Genomic DNA, 21,923 nt, shown 5'->3' with positions numbered 1-21,923 from the left:
CTATGTTTGGTGTCAGATGGGTACTAAATTTAATGGATCACTTCATACATAAGCTATATAAATGTCTAATCACTGGATTGTACACCTGAAATGAATATAATATTGTATGTCAACTGCAATTGAAAAATAAAACATTATTTTTAAAAGAGAAAGGAAGGAAGGAAGGAAGGAAGGAAGGAAGGAAGGAAGGAAGACTGAATGAATCATGAATCTCAGGGAACTCACCGATGTATTGTTCTTCTCCCCTCCCTTTGGAGTCTTCTTGTGTTTTTCTTATATACAATGTCCAGGGGTTTTAGTTGTACTTTGTAGGAGGAATAAGGGAAAGTATACATACTATAACTTACATTTCAATAATGATTGTGTTTAATAATTGGCTCAAGTCCCTGAAATTTTAACAATGGGCTCTTATAAGCGGGCTCCAACAGTCCACTGCTAGGAATCTCTGAGAGTCAAAGCCCAGCTCCTGCCACAGAAGCTTAAATGCCACATACTCTTTCCCAGCCGTCCCTGCACCTTGGGCACAGGTGCATTAGTAACCCAATCAGACACATGCACCTGAGATTTGAACAAGCTAGCAATGCAGAGAAGCAGGATCGTGGAGAATCGTTCTGGTGGCCATTTCAGGGCAGCATGGCAGCAATACTCATGTTGGCACCCACCACCAGGGGCTCGAACTGTGCCATCTCATGCTCAGGGGTGAGAGCAGCGTGGTCTCCAAACGTTTTCTATGCCATGTCTTGAACTGTGGTTCTCTGGCCAATATTGCCTTTGAGCTGGATTTTCCTATTGGTTCTGGGAAAAGCCCTTTAATAGTGCTGCTTCTGCTTAAATTGGCTACAACTGGCTTCTATTGGATGCAAATAAGAAGTCTGACTCTCAAACCCCTCTGGGAGAAAAAACCTCAGGCTCTACCACAGAACATCCTTATTTTTGCTCAGGGAAAATGATTTAAGCAATAACTTACAGCAAACAGAACCATGGAATTCCACCTAGAAGGGCTTGCTGAGAGGAGCTGCCAGGAAACCAAAGCCATCACGACTCAACCTGCTATCTTAGTTGCCAAACACCCTCATTCGCTATTCTGATCCCCCACGTGGGAGCATAGACTTAATTATAGTTTCACCCCATGAGATAAGCAATTTGGCATTGGGCAAAATACACTGACTAGCGGCTAGCCTGACCTTGGGGATCAGACAATCCTGACGACACTAAAATCTTATTTTCCCTTCTCCACTCCCACTCACCCTCCTGCACCACTGGTTAGAGGAAAAGTTTTTATGTCCTCAGGGTGGCTTTTATGTGCAGAAAAGACTACTTATTCATAGCTTTACTTGGGTCTTAAAAATTAGTATTTGATTTATTAAATGTATAGTATCAGAAATTTATGGCTCTTCCTAAAGCTTTTAAAATCAGCTTAGGAATCTTATTATCCTATTTATAAGTCTAGCAAATATTAACAATCACTTTGAGAGGACTTTTGATTAATGTTCAGTCCCATTTAAACACTTAGTTAATTAAACCTCCTTAACATTTTAAGCAGCATTTGTAAATTTAATATATTCAATTCCTTTGGAAGTACTTCATCTGACTGAGAAACCTTCCCAAGTACTAAAGTGACTCTTATAGATTTAAAAAATTAAGCACACCCACACAGAGTAAAGCTTAAATTCTCCTAAATTTCAAATCTACATGCAAACTTAGAAAGATTTCAATTTAAAAATCTCAAATCTTAATTATTCAAGTACAAACAAAAGTAGAATGTTAGGAATGGTCTATTATTCTAATAGCCACGTTCTCTTTAAAATTGCATGTATATAATGTATCATTGACATGTACTGAATATTTGTCTCCCCCCCACCCCAAAAAAAGTTATATATTGAAATCCTAATCCCCAATGTGATGGTATTTGGGAGAGGGGGCCTTTGCAAAGTAATTAGGTCATGAGGGTGTAGCCCCCATAAATGGAAATCAGTGCCCTTATGAAAGAGACCCCAGAGAGCTCCCATGTCCCTCCCACCATGAGGACACAGTGAGAAGACAGACGGCAGTCTTTGAACTAGGAAGCAGGTCCTCACTAGACACCAAATCTGTAGGTAGCACTTTGATCTTGAACTTCCCAGATTCAAGAACTATGAGAAACAAACTTCTGTTATTTATAAGCCACCCAGTCTATGGTATTTTGTCACAGCAGCCTAAACAGGCTAAGACAATAATACTAGTATAAGCACAAATTCTTTTAATTTGAAAATATAGATGCTCCTTGACTTACAATGTGGTTAATTCCCTATAAACCCATTGTAAGCTGAAAATCATTAAGTCAAAATGCATTTTATACTACTTTATAGAGTATCAGTTGTTTACTCTTGTAATTGCATGCCTGACGGGGAGCTATGGCTCCCTGCTACTGCCCAGCATCACAAGAGTATCACTAGTCCAGGAAAAGATCAAAATTCACAGAATGATTTCTACTGAATGCATATCACTTTTGCACCATCATAAAGTCAATAAATTATAAGTTGAACTATCGTAAGCTGAGGGCCATCTACATATATAAAAGGCTAATATGCTAAGTGTCTGACCATCCAACCGGTTGCTATGACACACACTGACCACCAGGGGGCAGGCGCTCAGTGCAGGAGCTGCTGTGATGCACATTGGCCATTTACAGAGAAACGGTACCACGGACCTGGTGCCCACAAAGCAACACTCGGCTTCCCCCAAGTGGGACACAGTCCCTGCCACCACCCCAGAGCAACAGCCCACCAACTTGCAGCCAACACTGCCAAGACCCCATGGCACAAAATGTGGCCCACAGCCCAGACCAACCCAGAAACGGTGGCTGGGGGCGCTGGGTAATGACCTCACATAGCAACGCCTGGTTTCCTCTCCTTAGCGACTAGCCTCCTTGGAGTTTCTTCAGCCCAGGAACGCGACTTCTTTATAGCCAGGTGGAAACATTTTATACTTTAACCAAATGTCTGTGAAGCGTTTTCCTGTGCCACAGCTCATTTGATCCTCACAGAAGTCCTGGAGTAGGTAAATAGATTCGGTGGAATCCTATTTTCTTTTCATTAACTGGAAAATGAAGATTTAGAAAGCTTAGAAACTTGACCCGACTGAAAAGAAGAAATGGTGGACCTTGAAAATGACTTCAGGGTTTCTCACTGCACAGAATATAGTCAAACACTGCTGCAGTTAAATATTTTACCCTTTGTTTTCCCTGCGTGAGCTACAATAATAATCTGCTTCATGTTGATATTTATTGCTGTGTTGCTGACAAGTACCTGAAAGAGAAGTTGGGGGGGCTTTACTGGACTGAAAAAAGTTTAGCTAAATCAGAAAGCAGGTCTAATTAAGCAAGTTTATTCTATATACATACCAGTATAAAAGGCTAAGTTGGCTCACGCATGCGCAATACATATAAAGCTCTCACCGGCGCCAATCGCAAGCGTGTGTTTCGATCTGTCATTGTCAATCATGAATTTGGTTGACACGTCTATTATAGAGAAAGGGCGAATAGTGATATTAAAATATTTCTTCTATTAATTTCCTTTTAATGTGCACGAATTTGTGCACCGGGCCACTAGTCTGTTCATAATAAAATATTTTAATTGAAAAAAAAAACTACAGTTATGATTCCCTTAAACTTTTGTATGCTCAAGTTTAAATTTTCCCTAGGTTACTAAAATGTCTGCCCATTAGGGAGTTAATTTCCTTCTCCCTAACTGAGGCTGCTAATCAATGAGAGATTTTGTGTGGAGTTGACTGGATTCTCATTGGTGATTCTATGGACCATCAGGGCCTATCTCCTGTCTCTAACATCCTAATTTAAAGGTGGAGGTGGCCAAGGAGACTGATTACTATTAATTACTAGTTTTCAAACCATAACCCCCATTCACTGCCCTCCCTGATTTTGCATTTATTTGACCCTTAAGGTATATAACTAAATATTTTTCTATCTAACTCTGAAGAATCCTGCATTCTTTTCATATGCTTTTTATTTCTTGGGGCTGCTCAGTCTTTATGGATATTAACTTTTACCTACTTGAATTCTGGTTCTCTCTTAGAGCTTTGGCTGAGTATTCAGTCATGGCTCCCAAAGTCATTCTCCAAGGTCATTGCTCAGCTCCACCCCTCACCCTACTTCACCCCCTGTGGTACTTGAGTTCCTAATTCCCCTGGGAAAGGAAAAGTGGGCTCCCCCAAGATCTATGCGCCCTTTCAGCGAGAAGGCTAAGGAAAACGTTCTAAAGCCTAATAACTTCACCCAGAGATTGACACTACAGCCTCCTGCTTTCCACCCTTCCAGGAGCAGACACTGCAGTGATCAAGGTCTGTTGGATGAACAAGATTCACATAGGAGGCATTACAGCCAAACCCCCAATCTCCCAGAAGGATGAGGGGCCTTAGCCAAGGTCAACAGCTGTGGTAAAACCTAGGACTCACAACTCCCAGCCTGTGCTCCGGCCACTCAACCACAAGACCCTTAATGAGGATCAAGTCAGCAGAGCCAGAAGGAGCTCACAGATCACAGACACAACCAACCAGCCCAAACGTTAGAGTATGTTATGTACAGCCCTTAAGTTACTTGGTAAACAGAATAGAAATAGGCACAGTTCCTACTCTTTCTATAATAAATATGCATACCATGTTTTTGTATTTCCATACTGAGGAGAAGTGATAATAAGAAATAACTTTCAGCCTGGCTGGCGTGACTCAGTGGTTGAATGTCAACCTATGAACCAGGATGTCACGGTTCACTTCCCAGTCAGGGCACAAGCCTGGGTAGTGGGCTCGATCCCCAATGTGGTGTGCAGGACTCAGCCAATAGATGATTCTCTCTAATCGTTGATGTTTCTATCTCTCTCCCTTCCTCTCTGAAATCAATAAAAAAAAATTTTTTTAAAGAAATAGCTTTCAGACGATTTGAAGATGGTGGCACAGGTAAACACCTGTACTCACCACCTCCCACAACCACATCAAAATTACAACTAAAATACAGAGCAACCATCATCTAGAACCACTGGAAAGCTGACTGAATGGAAGTCCTACAACTAGAGAAGTAAAGAAGAAAACACACTGACACTGGTAGGAGGTGCAAAGGCACAGAACGGGCTGGTCCGGCACCCACATGTGCCACTTTTTTAACCAGGAGGGAGATTGTCTCTGTGGAGGCCACCTGGAGAAGGCAAGGGGTCCCAGCCCCACACCAGACCCCCAGCCCAGGCTCTCAGAGCTGGGAAAAGAAGTCCCTACAGGCAGTAAGAACTACGGGCTGTAAAAACCAGTGCAGATTGGGACTCAGTGACACAGACACTGCTGGAGAACCAGCTGTTTCTCTTAAAAGGCCAGCACCATGAACTGAACTTACAAGGTCCTGCTTCCTCTGAGCTCCAGCACCAGGGTAAGGTTCTGGGGAACACAGACACATATGTGGAGGAAGTGGATTGTATGGCATCAGGGCAGGAACTCAGGGGTGGCTTTCTCCAAGAGGTAGGTGCTCACAGGGATCATTGTTCCTATGCTGGGACCTCCCTGGGTCACAGGGCTGACTGGCAGCCATTTCTGTTTGCTCCACCTTGGTGATTCGCTAAGACCCTGCCTCATCCAATTTACAACCTCACACAAGCTGCATGCAGCTGCTTTTGCATATGAATGGCCTGTCCTTGCATAGGGTAAAATCTCTCAAACAAGCTGCAGGTGGGTTAGGGAACCCCAAACCTGTCAATAAAAGGCCCAAGACCTGGCACCCGTACCAGCCTGCCTTGCTTCTTAGCTGGGCCTCATCTGGGCACTTCCAAACCTGGTACAAAGAGGGGGAATCTGCAGATCTCTCTGTAGCGCCTGCTGGGTGGCCCCAGGAAGTGGCTGACTTTGCACCTCCCTGGAGACCCAAGAGCCAGTGTACCCAGTGGTCAGTATCAGACCATACCATATTACAACTCTACATATCCATAACTGACACACCCCAGGGGCAGACTCAGTGAACACCAAAGCCCCAATGAAGCAAGTCCTGCTCCATAGGAGTGTCTCCTGCACAGCAGCTCTCCCACTATAGTTGCAACTGGTCCTCACAGCCAATTGGCCTGGAGGTCAATTCCTCCCAATGACACCAACAGCAATCAAGTCTCAACTACAACAAGATTGTGCTCACAGCCCACAACAAGTGAATTGGAAAGGCTGAGCCACTGGGCCCCATAGAACACCTACTACACAAGGCCACTCTACAAACTCAAGGAGACATAGCAGCTCTACCCAATAAATAGAAACAAACACAGGGAAGCAGACAAAATGCAGAAAAAAGAAATGTGTCACAAATAAAAGAAATGGAAGAAAGCAAACTGCTGGATATAGAGTTCAAAACCACAGTTATAAGTTTACTCAAGAATCTTCTAGAAACCTCCAAAAAAATGAAAAAGGGCCAGTCAGAAATTAAGCATACACTGACTCAAATAAAGAATAATATACATGGATTCAACAGTAGAGTAGAGGATTCTGAGAATCAAATCAATGATTTGAAATATGAGGAAGCAAAAAACTATCAAAAGAGCAAAAAGAAAAAAGAATCCAAAAATATGTAGATAGTGTAAGGAGTCTCTGGGACAACTTCAAGTGTACCAACATTCACATTATGGGGGTGCCAGCAGGAGAGAGAGCAAATATTGAAAACCTATTTGAAGAAATAATGACAGAAAACTTCCCCTACCTGGTGAAAAAAATAGACTGACAAGTCCAGGAAGCATAGAGAGTCCCAAACAAGAGGAACCCAAAGAGGACCACACCAAGATACATCATCTAAAATGCCAAGGGCTAAAGACAAAGAGAGAATCTTAAAAGCAGCAAGAAAAAAGCAGCTTGTTACCTACAAGGGAATGCCCACACAACTGTCAGCTGATATCTCAACAGAAACTATGCAGGCCAGAAGTAAGTGGCAAGAAATATTCAAAGTGATGAATAGCAAGGACCTACAACCAAGATTACTCTATCATTTAGAACTGAAGGTCAGATAAAGAGCTTCACAGACAAGAAAAAGCTAAAGGAGTTTGTCACCATCAAACCAGTATTATATGAAATGTTGAAGGGTATTCTTTAAGAAGAGGAAGAAGAAAAAGAAAGAGATCAAAAATATGAACAACAAAATGGCAACAAATACATACCTATCAACAATTGAATCTAAAAATCAAAATAAACAAATAAGAAAGCTAGTGAACAGAATAAACTGGTGAATAAAATAGAACCAGAGACATGGAAATGGAACAGACTGACAATTCTCAGAGGGAAGGGAGGTGGAGGTGGGAAGAGATTAAACAAAGATCTTAGATGCATATATGCATTACCTATGGACACAGACAATAGGGTGGCAAAGGCCTGGGGCGGGGCGGGAACCGTGTGGAGGGGAGCTATGGGGGGAAAAAGAGGGACATCTGTAATAATCTCAACAATAAAGATTTTAAAAATAATAATAAAAATAAAAAAGAAATAGCTTTCAGCTATCGTGGGAATGTGGGGTAGATCTGGGCCCCAGAAAGCAGAGCTGGAGGAGAGAAAATGGGGAAGAAGGGAGGCCTCAGGAGCCCTGTCTTTGGGGCAAGTTTTTACAAAAAAGCCCTGTACACAATAGGCCCTCCAAAAGCCAGAATAAAGATGATGCTCTGGTCTCCATCATTAGCATTTTTTTTAAAATCCTCACCCGAGGATATTTTTTCATTGATTTTTAGAGAGGGTGGAAGGGAGGAGGGGAGAGAAACATGGATGTGAGAGAGACACATCAATTGGTTGTCTTCCACAGGAGCCCTGACCTGGGGCCAGGGATCTAACCACTGAGTAAACCAGCTACGGCCATCATTAGCATTGTGAAGAACCACTGATGGACTAGGAACGGACAGCTAAGATGGAATACAAGGCTTCCTGCTGGCACTAGTCCCAGTGCCACCTCTCAGGCTCACCATCTATCCCCATCCTGTCTCCTGGGCTCCTGGGGCCTCTAATGCACTTTGTCTTTCCCACCTGCCACTGTCTACTCATCAGCCTCGTATGCAGGGTCACCAACACCTCTCGCTCCAGCTGGCTCGGAAAGAAGCTCACAGTGCCTCTTTGGGTTTTGAGGGTATTGTTACTAACACAGAGAGAAGTGACAGCTGTAATTGAAACTACCAAACATGCTAATCAAAACATTTCCAGAATTCTTTCTAAGTTCTACTGGTGTCACCCTTGGCTTTCACTAGATCCTATCATCCCAGCTGCTCCCCATCATCCCAGCTGCTCCCCGTCATCCCAGCTGCTCCCCATCCCTACCTCACCTCCTCTCTGCCCTTCACCTCCCATGGTCCTGGAAGCCCTGTCCCAGGAGCTCCCTGCTCCTCCTTCAGGCTCCCAGAGCCAAGTGGGACTCACCCACCACCCAGAGAACATCCCAACAGCTGTGTGTTTACTCAGCATTTGATATAGAATTGTTCAATAAAAAGAAAGAGTTCCAACTAAAGTAAAAATAATCCCAGCAGAGATCTCAAATATTAAATCTTCCTTCTGGAACAGAAACCCTGTAAATATTAGAGTTTGCGCTTTGTACAGTGGTGAGTCATGCGAGCAGTCAGGTTCCCTCTCAATTATATAATGTATTTATCTGGAAACCAAACTCCTCACTTTGGGTCTCCTACTTGCCACATTGGATTCAATCCCATTCGGTGCTTGCCCAGAACTTGTCTTATTGTTGTTCTCAGAATGGCTTAAGCACCAGCTGTATGGGCAGCGTTGTGTGCAAGTGCCCTTGAGTTCTGTTTTGCCCTTCTACTGCTGCTCAGAATTCCCTCTGAGAGCTCTAGGTGTCAACAGGCATGATCATTATTGGAGTCACCTGATACAATACAAGAAGAGCTGTCACACAGGCTGCCAAAGGGGACACATTATTGCCAGGTTCTGTGCCCTAAAGGAGGGGCCCAGGGCAATCCAGGCAGAAGGCGTTTGAGCTCTGACAGCCAGGAGCTTTCATGAGGGCATCAGACGTTGCGAGTGAGCTGACTCCTCAGCATGGAATGAGGAAATGCCAGCTGCCCTCTTTGCTCAAAGTAGAAGAATGAGTTAGCACTTCTTTGGTCATAAAGGGGGCTTGAACCTGTGCAAGAATAATAAAAACTTTATCAGCAGCTATCCAAGATGTGGCCGTAACCCCACTCAGAGAGCCGCAAAGGGTAAAATAGCAATGGGATTGCCATCCTCCTTGTTGGAAGGGTGCTGGGCCACCTTGCACATGCCCACTTGTCAAGTTGCTTCCAGTCTAAAGGAGATGGTGTGGGACCTGTCATTCAAAAATACCATGGCCTCTAACCCACCCCTTAGTCCACGAGGACCAAATGGGACTTCTCTCTGTTGACTGCCCTCTACATCTGGAAAAAGTAGGCCTCCACCAAGCTTATCCAGGAGGATAAGGTTGGAAGGTAAGTAAAGAGAAAGTTAGGGGCTACAATGGCTTTAGGACAAACCCCTAATGTCCCCAAATGAAAAGATTTCAAATTGCACAGCCTCCTTACCCCCACCCCGGTTGCCTAGCTAGGGGTTTGCCACGGGCCCATTATCTCTTGTCTTTCTCTCTTTGATACCCAATCTGGCCCCACTGACGCTCTCCTCTCCCATCCCTCAAGGTACCTGTCCCTACCTAGTAAGCTTCTGGGTTGCTATGACTTCCTAAGTCCTCTCAGGGCCTCTACAGGCCCCTACCCCGAGTGCGGAAGCATCACCCCTGAACAGGCCCAGTTCAGTATGTTTTGGGGCCAACTCTGGCCTCAGGTACATAACCAAACTGCAGCTGCTTTCCCTCAGGGGCTGGGGTGTAAAGGCAGGTGGGAATGGCATGGTCTTCAAGGCTCCAGGCTCTTAGGCCTTATTCATGTACTTCTCATTGGGTGGCATGTTCACTGGCCAGAGGGTATGTCTGGTTCTACCCTTCACTGAAATTTTTTCATCTCTTTTTCTGAGGCCTCAGGGCCTAGTTATACTACAGGCCACCCTGACACACCACCTAGGACCAAAGTTCATTCTATTTCAAAAGCTTCCACATTATTTCTCATTTTCCAGTTGAGGAACATCCACAGTTCTCCGCTATTTACCAAACAGAGATGACTGACACAACCAGGGTCCAATGAAGAGCCAAGCCTTCCTGGCTCAGGTTGCCCTTTTTCTCTCAGAGGCTGGGAAAGAAGTGGTTCCTTCCTGTGAGGGTCTGGGCATCGCCTACAGCAAACGGGCCAGCCCGCCCCCACTGGGGCCCACAGGGGAGCCAGGCAACCTGATGTAGGGCTCAGGAAAGGAATGGAGTCCTGCATGCCAAACCTCTCAGCCGTGCTTCTCTGCCTGGCCCTTGTTCTCTGTGTTTGGAATCTGCTCTGTACACATCTATGTTTGAGGTTTTTGCGTTTGCCTTTGCTAGCAAAGCTCCTCTGAAATTCCACCTGGCCTTGGCCAACCTCAGAGGAAAGGCCCTCAGGCCAGGAGAGTTCGTCAGAGGCCAGATGCTGTTAGGAGACATCGTGGCGCCAGAGACCAAGGGAGCCAAAGGGACTGGAATGAAACGCTTAAACCTGGGTGACAATCCCAGACAGCTGGAGAGGGCAGTCTTCCTCAGGAACACAGCAAACAGCCTCACAGCAGTCTGTCCCTTCTCTCCTGGCCAGCTGCCCGGCTCTAGCTTTTTGCCTGAATACCTGGGAAGAAACTGGTAAAAGGATAAGGAAGAAGCAGGGCTGGCTCCAGCGGAAGCGGCTCATGGGGATGAGGGATCCTGGCTCTGGATGCTCACAGCCTCCTAGGGCTGGGGAACCCCAGGGGACCTCTCTGCCTCCCGTCTCAGAAGGAGAATGTGCTTGAATGGGTTCTTTGACCACAGGGGGTCCTCCAGGCGGCTGGGCATCTCCTACCAGATGGGGCAGAGCCTGCAGTATGAGAGAGCAGCCACCAGAGGGCCACACAGAGACAACTAGCTCCGACACGCAGCCGGTTGCCAAGCAACTGTGACGTAAAGGGCACCCAGTTCGAACCCTCCTCAAGGCCCCCAGGTTATTTCTGGTTTAACAGACTGTGGCACAAGGAGTGGCCTCAGGAATCTCAGAACTGCCTCTCTTTTAAGCCGAGAGAATCTAAAATGGTCCAGGGACCCCAAATCCAGCACCACCCTGGCGTCTGGGGAATTGAGCTACTGTCCCTGTTCCTCTGAATGCCAGTAATCAAGAAAAGAAGATGAAAGTTTTTACATTCCCTTCTGTAGCTCCACAGCGCTTGGGCAAGCTCTGATTTCCCTAGCGGCTAAAGCAAAACGACCACCGCATCTCCCCTCCCCCACCCACCCCTCCCAAACAGGAGCAGGATTAAAGGCATGTGACCTTGAGCCAGACCTTGAGCCTCCAGGCTCCTCCTCAGCTGCACTTGAGGGGCCTCAAGGGGTGATGCTAAAGCCCAGCTCTGACCTTCTGTGGTCTTAATTCTCTCCCATTCACCCAAGAATTCTGTCCTTGCCTCAAACCTCTCCTCAGGTTTTGATGACCCTGAATATAGAATTCTCCCAGTTCTTCCAATTCCAGATGGATAACTGTGACCTGAGAAACCAGACATGGAACCAAGAAAGTGAAGCAGACACAAGACGAGGGGTGTGGTTATAATGAGCTCAAAGCCTGTGCCGGTCAAGCCTGTGCCGGTCTGTGAAAGGGCCTGGTGAGATAAGGTCAGGGCCTCGGGCACAGTCAGGGCCCCTCTGGCCGTGGCATCAGTAGTGGTTCCAGGCACGTCTTTGGGTCATGAGGAACCCCCGCCCGCCCTGGGGCTGGGCTCTGACAGGGGCCCAGGTATCAGTCACTAAGATGTCGGGGTCTCTCAGGGTCACCGTGTCGGAGAATCACACAGGCATATGCAGCTCGTTGTACTCATCCTGGCCATCCTCGTCGAAGTTTGGTTCAGCATCTTCCGAGTCCAGCTGCAGAAGGAGCGGAAGGTCAGAAGAGGCAAGGAAGCCAAGTGGTGCCCCCAGTTCCCCAGCTCCTCCTTGGCCAGCAGCCCTCGCTGCTCCCAGACCTTTCCAAGCCTCACAGTTTGCAGGGACTGTGGCCCCAGATTGAAGCACTTCCCATGGGCTTAAACCTTCAGGTCACCACCCCCTCCAGTGACAGCTCCTAATAACAATACCAATGAGAGCAGCTACCATAGGTGAAGCACTTTCTGGGAGCCGCTCTTGCGGTATACTTCTGTAGGCTGTGTTTGGGTGGATGATTTGCAAAAAGATGTCCCTTCCTCCAGATGACAAAAATAGGGCTCAGATGGATTTCAGCACCGTCCCACCCCCACCCGCCCCTCAGCTATGCGCTTCTGTTCAATGTACAGCCTGCACAGCTGTCTGCAGCAGCCTTGTGCTTACTTCACGCCAAACCATCGTACTCAGTACTTCACCTGGATTAGTGTTTAAGCCTCACAGCAATCGTATAAGGTAGAATCTTCTATTAGCCCTTATATAGATGAAAGTAAGAGTTCAGGTTAGGTTACCTGTGTCAGTCACACAGCTGTCAGGCGGTGCAGCAGAGATTGGAACCCAGGCCCCATCCACACTGACCCTGCCCCAAGCACAGTCCCTTACCGCCTGCAGCTCTCTGTCCTGGAAAATCCGGGGCAGAAGGCAACGCCTCAGAGGCACCGTGAGCAGCAGCAGGAAGGGAAAGGCGAGCGAGGCTGCCGTGGACTTGACCACCCAGAGCAGTGCGATGCAGCCCAGCTGGATGCAGGTGAACAGGTGCATCCGCCACGTCTTCACCTGGGAACAGGCGTCAGGTCTCAGCACACTCCCACCCACATCTCTGGGGAGTTGGCTCCCCAGGTCCCAATATATCTTCATAGTCATCCTATCTTGCCCATGTCCGGCCCAGGGATCCCCTGGACACCCTTCCCATCACCCAGCTCCCCGCCTCCATGCTTCCTGGCCATACCTTGGTCACATAGGGCTGCTCGGGATGGTGTTTTGCTGGCATGAAGATGAGCAACAGACGCTGGGACAGCTGGATGCCAGACAGTGACGTGACCCCCATGTACAGGAAAATCCCAAAGAGCACGGCCAATGGGATCTGGCGCAGCACAGCCCCCATGACGATGGACAGGCCTGGAGGAGGAGTCACAGACCTACCTGACCCCTCAGACAGCGCTGTGAGGACAGACGGACCTGCTGGGGAGGGGGCACGGACCATCTAACTGACCGGCTGGGCCTCATCACCACGAACAAGAGAAGATGGAGCAGGAAAGAGAACCAGGAAAGGGCACGAGGAAAAAGGGCTCATGGGGGTCAGGAAGCAGGGCTGGCAGGCAGGGCAGGGGCTAGACAGGCCACATTTGGAGAGTCAGAAGGGACCTGGCCCCACGCCCGGATGAGAGAGCTGATTTAAGGCCTTGGGGTCCAAGAAGGCAAGTCTGGGGAGCGGGGCCAGGCCTTGCAAGGTGTGCGCTCTCACCCACAAGGCTGGAGATGAGCACGCCAGTGACCCGCTGCTCCCGCACCTCCTGGATCTGGGGCTTGTCTCCAGGCGCAATGGCGGTGCGCATGACAGTCAGTGCATTGACATGGGTGACTGAGCGGACGGTGGCAGCCGTCAGCCAGGGCAACCCAAACAGCCCACAGAGTCCCCCCAGGGAGCCGATCAGAAGCAGGTCCAGGTGGAAGCCGGAGCCTTTGAGCAGCCTCCGTGCCTTCTGGCTGACAATGAGCCTACAGAGAACCAAGTGGGAGTGAGTGGGCCAGCAGCCGGGCCAGGCGCACACAGCCGGGTGGGGAGCGGGGTGGGGGCAGAGAAGAGCTCTCCCAGGATCTGCCAGCTTCCTCTTTCAAGTTCCCAAATTAAAGTTCTCACATTTAAGCAAATCTGAGCCAAATTCCTTACACTGTGGATGTTTAAAATACCATAAAAGCCAGATGCCAGATCTCACCACCTTATTGTGACTTAACCAAAACGAGATCATGTGAGCGTCACTGGGTGAGAGAACACATTGCCAGAGCGTTCTGAGAACTGTCAAGTGCCACCCTGCACATGCCCGTGGCACCAGACAGATGGCACGGCCAAGCACCACAGGCAAAAAACTGTCTGTCCCCTTGCTGCCAATCCCACCATCCGCACTCATCCGCCCAGGGTCCCCGCCCGCTCACGCAGTGATCTGTGTCTCCATGAAGATCAGGATGAGGACCAGCAGGGCGGGGACAGCAGCTGCCACCATCATCCAGGGCGGGAAAGGACGGGCACTGCCCAGAGGCGGGATGAACCACGTGCGCTTGTGCGGGGAGGTCACCGAGAGCCCCGTGGGCACTGTCAGCTTCTGCGAGGCCAGAAGGAAGGCAGGGTTCAGGGACACTACCTCCCCGTGCTAGGAACCCATGCAGCAGCTGCTCCCGCAAAGCCGTGTGTCCCCAGTACCAGGGCTCCAGGGAATTGGGGTGTGAACAGGTTTGAAGGAAATTAGTTTTGCATCCTCCAAAGTTGCTGTCCCTACAAGGGTCCAGTATAGGGCAGAGACATGACATACCTTCTCCCAGATCCCCAGAGCTGCCAGGAAACCTGGAGGCCACCTGTCATTCTGCCCCAGCCCCATCCCTGCTCCTCCAGGTCTTGCCTACGCGTCACACACAGCCTCAGACCGCTGGGTGGCCTCCTTAGTGGGACCACATGGCTGCTTCTGAACCCCCAGCTCATCCATCCAGTGTGACCCCAGCAGGTCACTGCCATTCCACCAGGAAAGCTGGGTTCCAGCCCTAATCTAACTGCCGCTCGGGCCCAGGGGTGAGAACCAGCTGCCAGAGAGGTCGGGCTCACTCGCCTGTGTGTAGGTGTCTGTAATGGAGTAATCCACCAGGACCATCACCAGAATGGAGATGGGGATGCCGAAATCCCCGATGATGCGGCGAGCCTTAGGAGAAGGGAGCGGAGGTGGAGGTGAGGGCTGGAGGCTCACAAGGGCTTATTACTCCTGACCTCTCTTGGGTCTGAGCTGGTTCAGGAAGATCCCCCAACCTGTCCCTTTCAACCCCATGAGTGCCAGCCAGCCCAGGTGGGCATTCCTCTTCTGAGCAGACTTCTCTGAGGCCCTGATGGGCTGGGGCCACACAGACTTGGCTTAGAGCCAGAGGCTGACCTGGAGAAAGGGACAGCCCTGCTCTAGAGTGGGGCCTGGCAGGGACAGCAGAACTAAGAGTCCCCCAGGGGCTCCACGGGCCCCGCTCTGGAAGCCACGTACCTTGCCCCCCAGGAAGCGGCTGTTCCTGAACTTGCGCAGGAAGAAGGCGATGAGGAAGGTCCCAAGCATGAGGATGAGGGACAGCAGGGCCGTGTTGGGCTGGTTCCTCGGGCCTGGTGGCCCCTCAGTGGCGGGCAGAGCACTCCCATTCAGGTCCAGCCTAGGCGCCGGTGCCCCCTCAGGGGGGTAGAACGGCAGCAGTGGGTGCTCCGTGAACACCTATGTGGGTTACAAGGCTGCCCTAGTGTTCACCTGGGCAGGTGACCCTGATTTCATCAGCTGCAAGGGAGAAGGCTGTTCCCTCACCTACCTGACCAGGCAACAGTAACACACAACATCCAGCTACATAAGAGACACACACACACACACACACACACACACACACACACTCTACAAAAGGTGACCCAAGGACACCCAGCCCTTAGTGCTTAGTGACCACTTCACACACCTGTGCAGGTAAATCCTGGGGTTCTGACCAATACCCTATGGGTCTGATTCCTTCCCCTTCAGCTCAGACCTACCCCAGGGTGTCCCCGACCCCCCACGCCCACACACAACAGAGCCCCCCTCTTTGAGCCCTCTGCCCCAATCTCCATGCCACCGCCTCCCATGCTCCTTGCCAGGATGCTGCCCACCCACATCTACACCTGCCCTGCCCCCAACCCCTCTCTGGACCTCTACCTTATAGAGTTTGTAGAAGGTCTCATAGATGAAAATGAAAGAAATGAGGAAGGCGAAGATCTCCTGGGTGAAAGGCGAGATGTAGCGGACCAGGAAGCTGCCCTCGGCGGCCACCAGAGCAAGAACAAAGACCACCAGCCAGAGGCCAACCCACACCCGGCCGGTGAGGTACTCCAGGTCATGCGATTGGCAGAACTGGTGGCCAGGAGGGAGGAGTGGTTACCCACAGCAGTCTTCTATGAATATCAGGGCCCCATGAGGTAGGGAGTGGGGCGGGGTGGGGGGTAACTCCAAGGGGAGGAGGGGGACCCAGCAGGGACCTGTCACCTGGGCTGAGGGGCCAGGGGAGGAGCAGGTGATCCCTGCGGAGCAGCAGGGCAGGGCTGTCACCTTGAAGAAGGCTTCTTCGAAGACGAGCAGTGGCCCTGAGAAGCCAACCACAAGCAGCGGTTGGGCCCCCAGCAGAGAAAAGAGGACTCCAAGCACAGCCGTGGACACGATCAGCTCAGACACTCCCATCAGCCCTTCGGTCTTCTCCCCTGGGGAGGGCAAGGGTCAGTGGGACAGCCCTGCCTGGCCCCTCCCTGGCCCCTCTTCCTTATCTAGCTTAGCCTAACCTGGGGACCCAGCAAGAGTGGAGCAGCCCCCCAGAACAGTACATAGGGCCCCCTTACTAACGCCTTACCTCCTGCCCCTTCACCACCAGCTCCCCAAGGTGATCTTCACAGCTCCCCCAAAAGTGAACTCTGGAATCCCCTGACCCAGCAGCTCAGGATGGTCACACTGACGACTATCTCCTCTCCCCCATAAGCCCCTAAAGTGATCACTGGGACACCCTGTCCCAGAAACCTTGGAGGTGACACTGAGCCCCCGCCCTCCACCTCACCTAGCAGCCCCCCGAAGGTGATGGCAGGGCTGAGGGCAGCGAAGTAGATGAAGAGCACGGCGGCCACACACTGGTAGTGCAGAGCGTCCCGCAGGTCACTGGGGTAGTGCGGGTAGCGGCGCTTCACGTCCCGGACAAGTCCCCCAAACACCGAGCCGGTCCGCCGCAGGGGGTCATCTTCAGGGGTCGCCTCAGAGCCCCCCAATTCCAGCGACAGCCCTGGGGGACAAGGAGGTGCTGGAACACAGACCACCCCTCCACTTGCAGGCCCTCCATCCTTCCCTGCCTCGCCCATGGGCCTGGGTCAGGGGTTGGAAGCTGCATCCAGGAATCCGGGAGTCAGGACGGAGCTGAGGTCATAGACTTAGCTGTGTGGGGGGGAGCATGGGGAGCTCTGGACCCCAAAGGGTCTGACCTTTCCCAGGGGCCGTGTAGCCTCCCCGGGTGGTCATCTCCACTTTGTTCTGCTCTCGCTCCCGCCGCTTCCTCAGCAGCTCCCGCTGGAAGGCGGCCACCGAGCGCAGCAGGTCGCGGCCCTCCACCTCCGACGGGGGGATCACGATGCTGCCGTCCAGGAACTCGCTGATGGCACTCAGGAGGTCCTGCCGGTCGTCAGCCTGGTAGGCAGCCTCGTGAAACAGCTGGGGGCAGGAAAGCAAGGGCTGAGCTGACCGGGGAGGCCCTGGCACGGGGCTTTGGGGAGAGGGGCAAGGACGTTCCGCCACATACGCAGGTCCAGTCCAGTTGTCAAAATTCTGACTCACAGGCCCTGCTGGCTGGCAAGCCACAGCCCTCAGCACTGCCCCCTCCCAGGGCCCTCTCTTCCCCTGGGAGCCTCCAGACTTTCCCACAATCCAACAACTACGGGGTGACACCTGGCACTGCAGAGGCCTCCAAGGCCATTCTGCCTGGACAGTGCCCACGTCCGGCAGGTTGGGAAGGATTTTGAACATCACTCTCCTATCCAAGCCCAGGAGATGCCACAGCAAAGACCAACAGAGCCAGCCCATTCACATCCAGTCTATGTCACATCCAAAACCTGGAGGTCTGGCTGCTTCTCCCTGTCCCACCTCCCCTCCCACAGCCCCAGCTCAGAGGGCTCCCTTTCTCCCCTCGGCCAACAGCCTCTCCACTCTCCAAAGCGCTGCTCCACCCAGGAGGGCCCCTGCACCCCTGCATCCATGGTACCCTGGGGCAGTGAGAGGGACAGGAACCAGGAGGGCCCAGGGGACAGGCCTGGAGTGCCCAGCCCATGGGCTGGAGGACCAACCTTGTCAGACATGAGGGTAGCGATGGAGCGCCCCAGCTCGTGATAGTCGGTGCTGGTGTGGCGGGGCCCAAGCATCACGAAAAGGAAGCGGACCGGCACGGGGACCTCGAGCACAGACTCCAAGAGCACCGCCTCGTTCAACCGCACAAAGGCTGCTGCTGGCTGCTCCAGGAAAGGCACACAGCCTGGGGAGAGAAGGCCCGGGGCGCTGGGCACAGGGGCGCGGGCAAGGCAGCCCGGAGGGGGTGTCTCAGGAACATCATGTGCAATGGGGCAGGTGTGCACTGAAGAGAGAAACCCCGTTCTAAAGGAGACTTATTCATGTATATGTTTGTACTTTAACAATTTACCAAAAGAGGGAAATTAAGGGCTGCTTTTCTCTAATTCTCACAAAGGTGCTATATGGCCTAGCAGTTGTCCAAGGTAGCCGAAAACGGAGGGACGCAGGCAGAGGACTGGGGAAGAAAGGGCTGGGGATGAGTTGGGAGGGGCAGGTGGGGCCAGGTGGGGATGGGAGAGGCACAGAGCTCAAGACCGGTGGACCACAGGGGAGGCACCCATGCCCCTGCCCCGGCCCCTGCCCCCAGCGCCCGTCCCTCCTTACCCACAAGCACCACAGTGGCCTCAGCATCTTCGGGGATCTTCTCCAGCAGCTTCAGGCTTTTCCCCCGGTGACTGTCTCCCCCAGACATATGGAGGGGCTTCTGAGGACGCAGAACTGGAATAGGGCTGGGACCCAGACCGGAGGCCGTGGCAGGCCCTCCCTTCCCTTGCTCCAGCCCTGGACTCTGCCCGCCAACCCCTGGACCTCCCACCCCAGCCAGGGGAAGGACTATGGGTGATGTGCCTCACATCAGGAGGGGACCAGCCCAGGATCTGGACCCCTTCTCCAAGCCCCCCCACAACCACCTCAGCCTTCTCTTGTTTAAATGGCTCCCCTGGGTCTGCCACATCATCCACTTAAACCTCCTTTTTCTCCAGAGTAGGGGTCCCTCGTGGTTTCCCCCTAAAGATCCCCCCACATGCCTAGCATGATGCCAGGCATCCCACCTTCCTGACCCACTCAGTTGCCTCCTTTGAAACTAGAAACCCTTTCAGTCCCCCAACCCAGGGCAGAGTAAGGCGACTGACCTCCTTGGCATCAGGGTCGTGAGGCCAGAGTGGGGCTGGCTCCCCCAGGTCATCGGCCATGGTGGGCACTGCCCCATCAGGGCCATGACTGGGGGTGGGGTGGTGATTCCCCATGACCGAGTTCACACTGGAGCTGGATGTGTTTCGGGGAAAGAAGCCACTGTCCTTGTCATCATTGGGGTGGCTGGGAAAGGGCAAAGCGGGCAGGCAGTTAGGAGGAGAGGATCTTGGCGATTGAGGTGATGAGGAAGTGAGACATGGAGGGCCAGGGCCTCTATCCCTCTGCCTCAATGTAAGAAAGAACTTTCTAGTGGGTAGTGCTGTCCAAGGATGGATCAGGAACCAGCTCCGCGGCACTTGGGTGCTCAAGCAGAGACCCCAAGCCCCACAGGAAGTCTGCTCCTGTAGAGACAGCGGAACCAGGAGGCCCCCTCCTGAGCACCCCCTCCCCCAGCACCTGTGCTTTAGTAGCAGGGTGCGCAGGACGCTGGCCCTGTCCTCTGGCCGGATCTGGTCAGACACAATCATGGTCTCCACCACAAGATGCGCGATGCCCGGCAGAGTGGTCTGCTCCAGGTCCAGGAGGGCGGCGCCTGGGGGCACAGTCAGAGGGGACACGGTCCTGTCAGACAGGGAGAACCCGCCCCAGCGGCCTTGCTCCCCCAGGGCAGGCCAACGCGCTGGGGGAGCCAAGCACCCCTGCACCCGGGCAGATACACTACTCCATGTGGCCACAGCCCAGCCAGAGAGACGGTCGTGAAAATGGAGCACGGAACGAGGGCATGGCCCCTCTTCACCCAGGGAGGGGCGTCTACTATGCCAGGGACCAGGGGCAGCACCCCACCCCTCAGAGCTGACAGCTGGGCAGGCAGTTGGACCCCACCTCCCCAGAGTGGCAGCCAGACCGTGCCTGGGCCCAGGACTCCAGGGAGGAGTCCCCGGGAGGTGAGCAGCCTGGCACAGGCTCTGCAGTTTGTGAAGAGGGCGTGCAGCCCGGGGCCAGGCCTGCAGGGCCCCTACCATGGGCGATGGTCCTCCTGAGCTCCAGGAGGCTGCGGAAGGAGAGTGAGGCCACGTGGGGCTTCCCCCAGCGCTCCGTCTCTTCCTCCACGTCCTCCTCAAACTTGATCCAGCGCGCCGTCTCCCGCCAGTGGGGCTCCTGGCTGCGGTCCAGCATCAGCTCGTTCAGCTCCACAAACACCTGGGGTAGGCACCAAGGATGAGGGCCTGGAGGCCACCAGATGGGACCCGGCGCCAGGGCACGGCGGGGAGTGAGGGAAAAGGAGGCTCTGGGAGCAGAGGCGAGAGGAAGCTGGTGGCCCAGGCCCGGGTCCTGTACCTCATGAGGCCTCCGGTCTAGCTTCTTCTTCTTCTTCTTCCTGCGCAGGATGGGGGCCAGGCCACCGGGGCTGCCCCTCCCGCCCTGTGTTCGAGATGGCTTCTTCACCAGGTGCCGCCGCATGCCAGGGTTGTCTTCCAGCCGGTGGCCTGCGGAGAAGGTGGGCTTGGCAGTCCCAGGGGTCTAGCTCCCGGCCTCAGGGTCATGGCCAGCCCCTCTAGCTCCCTGCTCTGCCCAGCCAGTCCACTGGTGGGCGCCACAGTCACCCAGGGGCCATGCCAACAGGACCACCTTGTCAATGTGGCTACTTCACAGATAGGAGACCGAGGCCCAGAGCGGAGGAAGCACTAGCCCAAAGTCACACAGAGGACCACTAGCCAAGCCACAGTAACAAGGCAGATCCCTACTCAGTCCGCAGCCCCACCATGGCCACTGCCTCTCACTCGGAGCCGCCAGGCCCCAAGCCCCCAGCACTGTCCCTGAGCCTCTCTCGGCACCCAGGTCTAACCCCACAGGTCCTCGGCCGGCAGATTCAGGCAGATGTTCTCTCCCTTCCTCCCCGCCTGCCCCTTCCAGGCCAGCAGCTGGTGGAAGGTCAGCAGCCCGTTTACTCACAAGCTGGTCCCCCTGCCATGGGGCTCAGCTGGTCCCTGGTAGACTCCCACGGGTCACAGTCCTCAAGGTCCCGCACAAACATCTCCAAGTCCTCTGAGGCCAGCGAGTCTCGAGGGCTTTGAGCTGGAGCCCTCCAGGGGCCCAGGCCCTCGGCATCCCAGGGCCCGGAGCTCAGTGCCCCATTGGGCTCCGTGAGCTCCAGCTGGCTCGTCATTCCCCAGACACGGGCTGAGGCCTCAACCCTGTCCCCCCAAAGCCCTGGCTCTCCTGAGAGATGGGAGTCTGAACAGGAATGGTCTCTGTCCAACCAGAGCCCGAGATGTCCAGGCCTCTCAATTCCAACTCCCAGGTCCCCAGGGCTGCTCCCGGCTGCTTTAAGCCCCAACCCTGGATCTGTAAACACGCCCTCCCTCTGACCCTCCCCATCCCGCCAGCACCACTGCTGCTGCCATCGGATTGTTCCTGTCCCTGTCCTCAGGTCCTGGCAACTTTCCATGACGTACTGAGCTCAAAGCCCTCCTCCCCACCCCCGCCCACACACTGTTCTAGGGGGAGGAAGGCGGGGTCAGGGATGCCTCTGGCCTGGGCACAGAGCCCCGTGGGTGATGACAGGTGGCACAGAAACCAGGACTGATAAGATGGAAAGAATGTGCCGAGATCACAGCCAGGCCAGGCCAAGGGTAGTGGGTCAGGAGTGAGGAGGTGAGCCCTTGATATAGGGAGAAGCAGGGCCTGGCAGAGTGGCTCAGCCC

The 21,923-nt window shown here is 52.8% G+C and overlaps 1 protein-coding gene across 2 annotated transcripts; it reads right to left on the bottom strand.

Moving 5' to 3' along the window:
• Nucleotides 1-11,617: 11,617 nt before the first annotated feature.
• On the bottom strand, nucleotides 11,618-21,520 carry LOC102259093 (anion exchange protein 3). 2 transcript variants are annotated; one of them, XR_001360049.1, is made up of 19 exons: nucleotides 21,172-21,520; nucleotides 20,557-20,705; nucleotides 20,238-20,418; nucleotides 19,675-19,810; nucleotides 19,218-19,401; nucleotides 18,691-18,790; nucleotides 18,087-18,271; nucleotides 17,232-17,457; nucleotides 16,817-17,035; nucleotides 16,321-16,469; nucleotides 15,931-16,125; nucleotides 15,250-15,468; nucleotides 14,833-14,922; nucleotides 14,168-14,334; nucleotides 13,479-13,732; nucleotides 12,963-13,132; nucleotides 12,617-12,790; nucleotides 12,433-12,488; nucleotides 11,894-11,962 (listed from the first exon to the last, which is right to left on the bottom strand). XR_001360049.1 is itself a non-coding variant. In XM_014531147.1 (18 exons), exons 1-18 carry the CDS (start codon nucleotides 21,383-21,385, stop codon nucleotides 11,885-11,887), a joined length of 3,090 nt encoding a protein of 1,029 aa, XP_014386633.1. In that variant the 5' UTR covers nucleotides 21,386-21,516; the 3' UTR covers nucleotides 11,618-11,884. The 2 variants fall into 2 exon arrangements, 1 of the variants encoding a protein (XP_014386633.1); XM_014531147.1 differs by lacking the exon at nucleotides 12,433-12,488 and having other exon boundaries at nucleotides 11,618-11,962; nucleotides 21,172-21,516.
• Nucleotides 21,521-21,923: the final 403 nt, after the last annotated feature.

This window comes from Myotis brandtii, unplaced genomic scaffold (genome assembly GCF_000412655.1).
Source record: "Myotis brandtii unplaced genomic scaffold, ASM41265v1 scaffold79, whole genome shotgun sequence".
Lineage (NCBI taxonomy): Eukaryota > Metazoa > Chordata > Mammalia > Chiroptera > Vespertilionidae > Myotis > Myotis brandtii.
The sequence above is the reverse complement of the archived record's forward strand: the minus strand, read 5'-3'. Positions and strand labels throughout refer to the sequence as shown.

Excerpts from the sequence above, each read along its gene's own strand:
- LOC102259093 (XM_014531147.1), bottom strand. The coding sequence starts at position 21,385 with ATGACGAGCCAGCTGGAGCTCACGGAGCCCAATGGGGCACTGAGCTCC. Across the intron at positions 20,419-20,556 it reads TAGACCGGAGGCCTCATGAG|GTGTTTGTGGAGCTGAACGA; the intron begins GTACAGGACCCG and ends TGCCTACCCCAG. Across the intron at positions 15,469-15,930 it reads CCTTCTACAAACTCTATAAG|GTGTTCACGGAGCACCCACT; the intron begins GTAGAGGTCCAG and ends TAACCCACATAG.